Below are 10,394 nucleotides of genomic sequence, written 5' to 3'. Positions count from 1 at the left end.
AAGTCTGCAACCCAGGCATGTGTCCTTGACCTGAATTGAACCCTGGACCCTTCAGTCCGCAGGCCAACTGAGCCAAACCAGCGAGGGCATATTTGATCTTTAAGTTGCTGAACTGTAAATCTTTTAGCAAGATGGAAAACCAAGAACACCATTGCCATCTGGTGGAGAAATATACTATTACCACATCTAAGTGAGACCTACTTGGACTCACCTTCTTCTCATTCCCCCCAAATTGTCAATAAATCCTGTCAAATCATCTTTTCATCAGGTCTTCCTAATTCTCCTTTCATTTCCATTTTCCTAGTACTACCTTAGTCTTGTTCCTAGATTTTTTTTTCTAGAATTGTTGCTTTTGAACCAGCCTCTTCCTTTAGTCACTGTTCTTTCATTGTATTTTCCATGTTCTTATTGTCACATCTTTCTTTTACAATTTTACATTAATTTGATGGGTTGCTTATCAATTTCTTGCTTATAAGCAAAACTTTTAGAACCAATAACAGCAATCTGACTAGGGATAAGAACAAAGTAGAGGGCCAATAAAAGTTAGATGAATTGAAAGAAGTATTTAGTGCCATTTGTTCATTTGCCAAATTTATCTGGGAGGCAGCATATGTACAGAGGTTTCCACATTTTTTTTTTCTGTAATAGCATACTAATGAATGACATTCGCATGTGGGCTTACCTAGATTTTTTTAAACTTAAAATTATATTTGATTACAAAATACAAGACCAATATGAAAAATGAGTAATTATATTGATGATGTTGGGAGCTACGGTTCTTACTGTGGAAGATACAAATGTGGAAGGGGGAAAGGCAAGGAAGAACCCTGTGGGGGTGGATTGGAATTGGAGATAGCAATAAAACTCGTAATTTTTAATATATAAGTTTTCTTGCTCTTTCTAGAGTCAATGACATTCCAGCAGGCCCAGATCTTAGGTTTTAAACACCATTCTCCAGAAGAAAAGGGAATTTTGGAGAAATGGCTGATTCTAGGGCTGAGTGGGAAAAGAAAAAATAAAACAGTAAGATAAACTTGGAACATTTATGCTGGAAAATAAGGAATTTCTCAAAAAATGGTAAGAACATGCCAAAAAGACCCAAAAGCCAGCTTGAAAGGTCTCCCACTGGCCAAAGCTGGGACAATTTGACATCAAAACAAATGAGAGTAACAGACTGAATAAAACAGGAATTCATGAGTTCATGCTAACATAAGTGATAAAAAGAAAAAAACTTTTCCTTACAATAGAATGCCAACTAATAAGTGTACAAGGAATGATATTATTGGAAAACCACCATTTGGCAACAATTGGAGTAACAATTAACTCAGCCAAGAAACATTACTGGATGCTAAATAAGGGTGTAAAAGTTTGCTGAGAAATAGAATATTTATAGTCTCAAAGTATCTCCCCACAAAATGCTTAATTCAATAGAAAAGAAAAAGAAACTTTATAATAGAGAAATCTAGCCGACATCACCTAAAATGAGTGAAATTACACCTTGAAATGGGACAATTGACCCCATGATGATGCACTGAAAAGGATACATCATTTCTAGGACATTCCTGCCCAAAATGCAACCTAATCATTTAAGAAACATAAAAAAAAACTAAGATTAAGGGACATTCTAAAATAACTGACCTATATTTTAATGAGCTTGACATTTTTGGAAGACAGACTGAAGAACTGTTCTAGGAGGCTAGAGACATGGCTGCTAAATGTAATGTATTATCTTGGATTGGATCCTGGCCCAGCTTTGTTAAAAAAGAAAAAAAAGGCCATTAGTGGAACAACTAGTGAAATATGGAAAATATTATTGCATTAATGTTAATTTTCTGGTTTTTATAACTGTGCTATGGTTATGTTAGAAAATATCCTTTTTCTTAGGAAATACACAAGTATTTGAGGTAAAGAGGCATCCATCTGTAGCTAACATGCAAATAGCCAGGGGGAAAACACATTTATTCTACACCAATAAAGGGAAAACTCTTCCTTATAGAATGACAACTAATTAATACACAAAAAAATGATGTAGTTAGAAAATTACAATTTTGTAAACATCACAGTAAAAATGTTTTTCAGATAAGAATCATCAAAGGGTGCTAATCTAGGTGGGGCAGGTTTGATGAGAAATAGAATATCAACATGGTCTCAAAAATTTCTCCTCACAAATTAACCACTAACTGCAAAGGAAAAACAATAATTACACAGTGACTGGCCACATCTGTCCTAAGTGATCAGAGTGAACATTACCAATAAGGCACAAAAGGATGTTCTGTGAGTCTGGATGCGACATCACTCATAGTATTTCAACCCACACTACATAACTTGAATTTAAACATAAAGAAATATTGGGAAAGCTAATCTAGCCTTTGCCTGAGGCTATCTGGCAAATGCCTCTGTGCAGGGCTTGGGCGGGGCGGGTCCCACGGGATCAACAGGGCGGAGGAGGGAGCAGTTATGGCTGCTCTCAGTCCGTCCCCAGGGGCTCTGCCTCTCTGTCCCAGCAACGGCTGCAAACCTCAGAGGGACCGTAGCCAGACAGTCTTGCTTCTCCCGTTTGAGTCTGGGTCCCTAGAGACTCGCTGGAGCTCAGAGTCTGAGGCTCCCTCCGGATTGAAACAGACAACCGCGCCCTCAGCCACCAGCCCGCGCCGCGCGCACTCCGCCCCTTAGTATTTTACTTCAGCACTGCGCCTCCTCTGATTCTCGGTTCCTCCTAGTTGTAGAACTTCCACTCAGCCAGCCTTCCTGTGGTTCTGGATGATGTCCGTTCCGTCCTTTAGTTGTATTTTTGAAGTGGTTGTTCGAGGCAGCAAACTCCGGTGTTAACCTATGCCGCCATCTTGGTTTCCCCCATAATTTTTAATATATGTTTTCTTGCTCTTTCTAGAGTCAATGACATTCCAGCAGGCCCAGATCTTAGGTTTTAAACACCATTCTCCAGAAGAAAAGGGAATTTTGGAGAAATGGCTGATTCTAGGGCTGAGTGGGAAAAGAAAAAATAAAACAGTAAGATAAACTTGGAACATTTATGCTGGAAAATAAGGAATTTCTCAAAAAATGGTAAGAACATGCCAAAAAGACCCAAAAGCCAGCTTGAAAGGTCTCCCACTGGCCAAAGCTGGGACAATTTGACATCAAAACAAATGAGAGTAACAGACTGAATAAAACAGGAATTCATGAGTTCATGCTAACATAAGTGATAAAAAGAAAAAAACTTTTCCTTACAATAGAATGCCAACTAATAAGTGTACAAGGAATGATATTATTGGAAAACCACCATTTGGCAACAATTGGAGTAACAATTAACTCAGCCAAGAAACATTACTGGATGCTAAATAAGGGTGTAAAAGTTTGCTGAGAAATAGAATATTTATAGTCTCAAAGTATCTCCCCACAAAATGCTTAATTCAATAGAAAAGAAAAAGAAACTTTATAATAGAGAAATCTAGCCGACATCACCTAAAATGAGTGAAATTACACCTTGAAATGGGACAATTGACCCCATGATGATGCACTGAAAAGGATACATCATTTCTAGGACATTCCTGCCCAAAATGCAACCTAATCATTTAAGAAACATAAAAAAAAACTAAGATTAAGGGACATTCTAAAATAACTGACCTATATTTTAATGAGCTTGACATTTTTGGAAGACAGACTGAAGAACTGTTCTAGGAGGCTAGAGACATGGCTGCTAAATGTAATGTATTATCTTGGATTGGATCCTGGCCCAGCTTTGTTAAAAAAAAAAAAGGCCATTAGTGGAACAACTAGTGAAATATGGAAAATATTATTGCATTAATGTTAATTTTCTGGTTTTTATAACTGTGCTATGGTTATGTTAGAAAATATCCTTTTTCTTAGGAAATACACAAGTATTTGAGGTAAAGAGGCATCCATCTGTAGCTAACATGCAAATAGCCAGGGGGAAAACACATTTATTCTACACCAATAAAGGGAAAACTCTTCCTTATAGAATGACAACTAATTAATACACAAAAAAATGATGTAGTTAGAAAATTACAATTTTGTAAACATCACAGTAAAAATGTTTTTCAGATAAGAATCATCAAAGGGTGCTAATCTAGGTGGGGCAGGTTTGATGAGAAATAGAATATCAACATGGTCTCAAAAATTTCTCCTCACAAATTAACCACTAATTGCAAAGGAAAAACAATACTTACACAGTGACTAGCCACATCTGTCCTAAGTGATCAGAGTGAACACTACCAATAAGGCACAAAGGGATGTTCTGTGAGACTGGATGTGACATCACTCATAGTATTTCAACCCACACTGCATAACTTGAATTTAAACATAAAGAAATATTGGGAAAGGCCAAAGTGAAGGATGTTCTATGCTTTAACGGTCCTATATTCTTCAAATACATTAATACTACAAAAGACAAAAAGAGGCTAAAGAGTCATGATAAAGTAACATATGATCCTGAACTAGAAGCTATAATAAACAAACAAACAATTGAACAACAAATGAAACTGGAAGAGGGACTGTAGACAAGGGTACTGTTATCAATGCTAAGTTCCTGAATTTCATAACTGTACTTAGTATGCTTGTTCTTATGAAGTACAGATATAGTATTGAAGGGTAAAGTGTATGATGTCTGCAATATACTCTCAAATGGGCCAGGGAAAAAATATATAACAAAAGATAGAGAGAAAATGATAAAGCAAATACGAGAAACATTTTAAAAAGTCAAAGTGCAGAACAATGTATATATTTCTTCTATTTAAAATCCTTAAAACAAAAACACATATGTATATGTAGATATATATTTCTAGGATACTAAAATTATCAGTACTCCCCAGCTAAGAAAACTTGGAGCTAAAAATATTAGCTGGTTGGCATGAGGCTATAAAGAGTTAAGTCTCTCTTTTCTCAACCTTCAGTTCCACTCCACGGGGGGGAGGGGGGAGGAGAGGGACAGTATTAATAGCTTCCAGATGTTTTCTATGTATATACCCAAACTTCTGCATATATAGCATGTAGAATTCTTATATCATTTTGATGGCTACATGTTCTATTGATATTTAATGTGAGTTGTGGAAGTCCAGATCTCGGTTAGTACCTGAGAAATGTACTTTTCCCAAAGTTGGCTGACCCAACTTTTGTTTGTTTGTTAATCCTCACCTGAGGATATATTTTTTCCATTGATTTTTAGAGAGAGTGGGAGGGGGAGAGACGGAAAGAGATGTGAGAAAGACACATCGATTGGTTGCCTCCCACTCAAGCCCCAACTGAGCCAGGACTGGGACCAAGGCGGAATTAAGCCTGCAACTGAGATAGTGCTCTTGATTGGAATCGAACCCTTGATCCTTCAATCTTCAGGGCTGATGCTCTATCCACTGAGCCAAACCAGTTAGGGTGGCCAACCCAACTTTTAATGTATCTGGGCCACTCTCTAACTGGGTTCCTTTTGTTGATTTTAACTAAAAGTCCCAAATTGATTAAAGCATGACAAGATACTTCCTGCCTTCACAGCTATTGCTATTTATTATATTTTACATTATCCTTGTGATTTTTCTAGATATTAATAACAACATATCCCAGAAACACTATTTTAAAACTTAAACAGTTAAAACTTTATTTTGCATAATAATTTAAAAATAAAAATGCAATATCTATACTATGTATATCATGTTATCTATTCTACACATTTTATAGTTATAAGTATTTACACATACTATACTTTGCAATAGGGAATACTTTTTTGGTCTCCCCTAGCAGGCTGCAGATTTCCAAAGCAGAAGTCCTAAACCTCTGAAAGTAGCATTAAAAAAAATCTTTCTTTGAAGATATATATATTGGGAATCAAAATGTTTGCTTTGTTTTTTTTTTGGGGGGGGGGGGGTTAAAGAAGTTTCATTTTTGCTTCAAAAACTTTCCCAAAGAGTAGTGATTCATTTCTATTATATATCGTCATAATGAACACTGTTCTTCTGGCTTTCATAATAGTGTAAATTCCAGGTTATGTGTGTAACATGTATTTTCTGAAATCCAGTGTATTCATTTGGATATATATGGAGTACCCCTTATGTTCTTATTCTCATATGAAAGGTACTAGCACTATGACTTCAAGAACAAACTTTTTAAAATCATAAATAGAACTTGTGTTTGATTTGGGTCTTGGCTAATTTCTAAGGAACCATTCAGCAATCATGGTCTCAGATAATTAAATACCCTGTGAAGCTGCAATTAATTAAGGGACTGCTGATTCTAAGAACTAGGCAACCAACAAGGGAATGAGGGGGAAATTACAAATCTGAATGCCAAGTTCTGAGAAAATATCAATAATCCCCTTTTCACTTTCACAATATATGTAAGTATAAGGTAGAGGAAGAGGATAATAAGAATTATATGAATATTGTTAAATAAAAAGTGCTACAGAACTGGGACAATATTTTGTTGTTGTTAAATTTGCCTCTTATTCTAGTACAATAAGATGCTTGTAAGGCAGATTAGTTCCATTGTTGCTATTCAGAACTTCTAGAGAGAGCAAAAGAATGAATCAACTTCCCTGGTTTAAACTTAATAGTCTTAAAACATGTTATTTTGTAACTTGAGCATTTATGATATGCCTTGAAAATTTAAAGCAGAAAGCAAAATCATACAGAAAGACAGAATCTTCATCAATACATCTAGACAGACGTTTGCTTGTAGTTTTTGGTATCCAACACCTTTTTCCCACACATTGCACAGATGCCTAAACAAAAGAAAACACGTGAACGTCAAATCACAATACCAACTAATAATATCAACAAATATCTAAAACAATGGTTTGGTTAATTTAAGTCAATTCTGAAGCTAAAACCATAATTTATAGCATCAGAAAACAGAAAAAGGCAATATTTATTTTTAATGATGAACAAATTCTATTTTGCCTTAGAAATAAGAAGGATTTAACTACAATAGAATTTATAAAGGCAACTCCTTTTTCTATATTATCCAAATCAATACCAAATAAAATAAGTTTGATATGAATAGAAAGTATTAAACTTACCCTTTTTGTACGCACAGCCCTGGCAGTAATTAGAACCCGGTTGGTGCACAGAACTTTTGCAAATTCTGCAAGTGGAGAACTTATTCTTCCCATATGGATCGAATCTAGAGATTTTTTTAAAGAAAGAAGAATGTATAATCCCATAGAAACACTCTTAAATAACCTCATTTGAACAACAAATGGGATTAATCCATGCTCTCAATTCCCTCTGTCAAACTCTACCAGCTCTGGCTACTCTATAAAATGCCTGCACACTTCTACCCCTTCCATGCAATGTATGCTTACTTAATCCCAAACCAGTTTATAGCCAATGTATTTGTTGATCTATTTGTCTGATATATATATCATGATTACACTTAGAAATATAACAATGTTCAGCATATATCTGTTTAACTGCATATGGATATGTGTTATATATATTTTTAACTAACAGGATTGTACTCAACACAACATTTTTACTTTTTCTATTCTCTTAACTTAGAGATATTTTTAAAAGGTATATACATATATACATACATATATATATTAATATTAATATTATGGAGCCCTGACCTGTGTGGCTCAGTGGTTATAGTGTCGGCCTGTACACCGAAGGGTCGCAGGTTTGATTCCTGGTCAAGGGCACACACCTTGGTTTCGAGTTCCCTCCCCAGTTCTGAGGGGTGAGCTCTAGAAGGGAGCAATAAGCACAAACCTCTTCCAGTGGGAGTGGGCTTGGCTTATCTGATGTAGGGATTGCTACAACAGGAAGTCAGAGAGGTGGGAGGGGCCAGATCAGAGAGGACCTTGTAAGAACATGGTAGGGGGCTTGGATTTTATTCAACGTAAAAGAAAACCAATAAAGGTTTTCAGGAAAGAAGTTACATGCCTTTTAAAGGACTGTTCTGGTTACTCAAAGACTTTACAGGGAAATAGAGAGGAAGCAGAGAGATAGAGAATTAAGGTATCCAAGTAAGAAATAATGGTGGGACAGAACTTGGCTGGAGATCCTGGCTAGAGAACCTGGCTAGGCTGCTGATCAACTGAAAAAATAAATAAATAAAGATTTAAGAAATAAAAAAATAAAGGTCATGTGTGATCTTGACAAGAGCAGTTTCAGGGATGTGGTTGGGATAAAAGCCTGACTAGAATGGCTGAAGGAGACTGAAACTTAAGGGCACTGAGAAAGTATCTAGATAAGGTTTTTGAAAACTTCTGCTGTAAAGGGAAGTAGGAAATGGGGTGGCAGCTGGAAGACTTCATGGGATTTTTAAGACTGGATATAATAAAGCATGGTGTCAAGAATTGTTTTTAAGGTGGGGGACATTTTTATCTCCATTCTCAGGTGAAAAGTAAAGTTCCAAAAAGTTAAGCAACTGGCTTAACTTGTGTAAGGTCACAGGGCTAGACAGTGACAGAGTCTAGATTCAAATTGTGGTCTGACTCCAGAACTTGTGGTCTTTCCACATTTCTCTGTTACCTGTGATTTGCATGATAATTAAAAACTAGAAAACATAAGTCATGTTTTCAGATGAAATTAAAAAAATTACCATAGCACTAATATCTTCAGATATTGATATAGTGAGGAAGAACAGGGAGAAACCAGCACGTTATAACAGAAAGCTTGGTTTTGCATGCTAGGAACTACCTGTTTTATCACAATAGAATGATGCACACCAAATTCACTTCAGTAAGCTTGACGTTAAAAAGTGGCAATTTTATATATTACTAGTGGCCCTGTGCACGAATCCATGTGCCAGTAGCTCGCTGCTGCCCTCCTGTAGCTCCCTCCTCCCCCCTCCCCTCCTCACAGCTTGGTGCCCTGCCCCCTCCTGTAGCTCTCCACTGCCCACTTGTAGCTCGCTGCCCCACCCTACTGCTGATCCCTGATTTGGTCGTTACATGGTGGGTCGTTATGCGTCAAGGCATAACGACCATTTGCATATTACATCTTTATTATATAGAATTGTTCTATACATGCTATTATGCCTACCTTGCTTTTTTTGAGGTCAAAGCTTTATTTTCATTCAGTTTTCTTCCACCACTTTCTATGTCAAAACATACATGTATTTCAGTGAGTTATTTCTACATATGTCACATATAATACATACATATACCATTAAACCAGTGGTTCTCAACCTGTGGGTCGCGACCCCTTTGGGGGTCGAACGACCCTTTCACAGGTGTCATCTAAGACCATCGGAAAACACATTTTTGATGGTCTTAGGAACCGAGACACCGCTCCTCTATCCATCTCCAGGCGGGTCCGCCCACATGCAGATACACCCACATACGAGTACCTGGCGTATTAAAGGGTCACGGCATTAGGAAGGTTGAGAACCACTACATTAAACAATTAAAAAGTTCCCTTTCTGACCCCCTACCAGTAGACTAGTTTATATCGAAGTTTTCAAAAATCCTCATTTACTAGCCAGGTTCTTAAGACATTACTTAATAGAAAACAATTATTAGGAAAACAATAAAAATTTAGATAAAACACAATCATTTTATTTCTCAGACTCAAAGCAGAACTTTAATTAGAAAGGTGATATTGGCTAGTCTTGTAATAAATTATCTTATACCAAAAAAATGAGTAAGAAAGTGAAAACATTTAATGATTTGTTTAAGAATACAAAAAATCAGGTAAGAAGATGGGGATTAGATACCAACTGTAATTAAGCTGAATCAAATCAATTACTATGATATACTTATTGCTTGAAAGTCATTTAATAATTTTACTGTCTCCTGCCAACCAAATTAGGAACCCCAAAATGTAACTGAGAGAGCTATATAAGATATTAAATTGTTGGGGGATCCATATACAATTTAATGTTTAATAAATGAAATACTTTGTACACATAACATTTCATTTTACAAACAATCTAAAAGCTAAAACATTATTTGCAGAAAGTATGGGATCCAACTTCTGTGTTCTAAAAGGAAAAATACCTGTGGTATTCCTTGCACCATCTTTCCATGTATCTGGAGTGATAACAGTACCAAGTTTCTTTTCACCTGTTATAACAAGATAGTAAAAGTAAAGGGAATTAGTATTTACTATCTAAGAAATACATTATATTGTCCAAAGTTCACAATGGTCTCAACAGACATATTATATTAGGATCCTGTTAATGCTGGGGTCAGGGCCAGTAAACTGAGACTTAAGCTATTAACTATGGGCAATATATAACAGACTCTTAGTAAAATCTATAGTATAATCTACACTAATATAAGAGAAACATGGTAATTGGCGTACAACTGCTACCCTTCCCATTGGCTAATCAGCGTATCCTTATGCAAATTAACTGTCAGCCAAGATGGCGGCCGGCAGCCAGGCAGCTGGAAGCGAACATGAGGCTTGCTTGCTCCAGTGACTGCGGACTCCAACGTTCCC

General features: G+C 36.4%; 2 protein-coding genes across 3 annotated transcripts in view; one reads left to right on the top strand and one right to left on the bottom strand.

Moving 5' to 3' along the window:
- PIGF (phosphatidylinositol glycan anchor biosynthesis, class F) overlaps nt 1-10,394 on the top strand; it is an 88,241-nt gene that overhangs the window by 44,415 nt on the left and 33,432 nt on the right. The gene's annotated exons all lie outside the window — the stretch shown is intronic.
- CRIPT (cysteine-rich PDZ-binding protein) overlaps nt 5,580-10,394 on the bottom strand; it is a 9,725-nt gene continuing 4,910 nt past the window's right edge. The window contains exons 2-5 of the mRNA XM_014538473.1: nt 9,950-10,015; nt 8,994-9,048; nt 7,022-7,125; nt 5,580-6,724 (exon numbers count right to left, since the gene is read on the bottom strand). Coding sequence (XP_014393959.1) covers nt 6,660-6,724; nt 7,022-7,125; nt 8,994-9,048; nt 9,950-10,015 — 290 coding nt within the window. The 3' untranslated portion in view covers nt 5,580-6,659. The remainder of the gene's footprint in view (nt 6,725-7,021; nt 7,126-8,993; nt 9,049-9,949; nt 10,016-10,394) is intronic.

The sequence above is a fragment of the Myotis brandtii genome, unplaced genomic scaffold (assembly GCF_000412655.1).
Source record: "Myotis brandtii unplaced genomic scaffold, ASM41265v1 scaffold191, whole genome shotgun sequence".
Lineage (NCBI taxonomy): Eukaryota > Metazoa > Chordata > Mammalia > Chiroptera > Vespertilionidae > Myotis > Myotis brandtii.
This window is presented reverse-complemented; position numbering and strand designations above follow the sequence as displayed.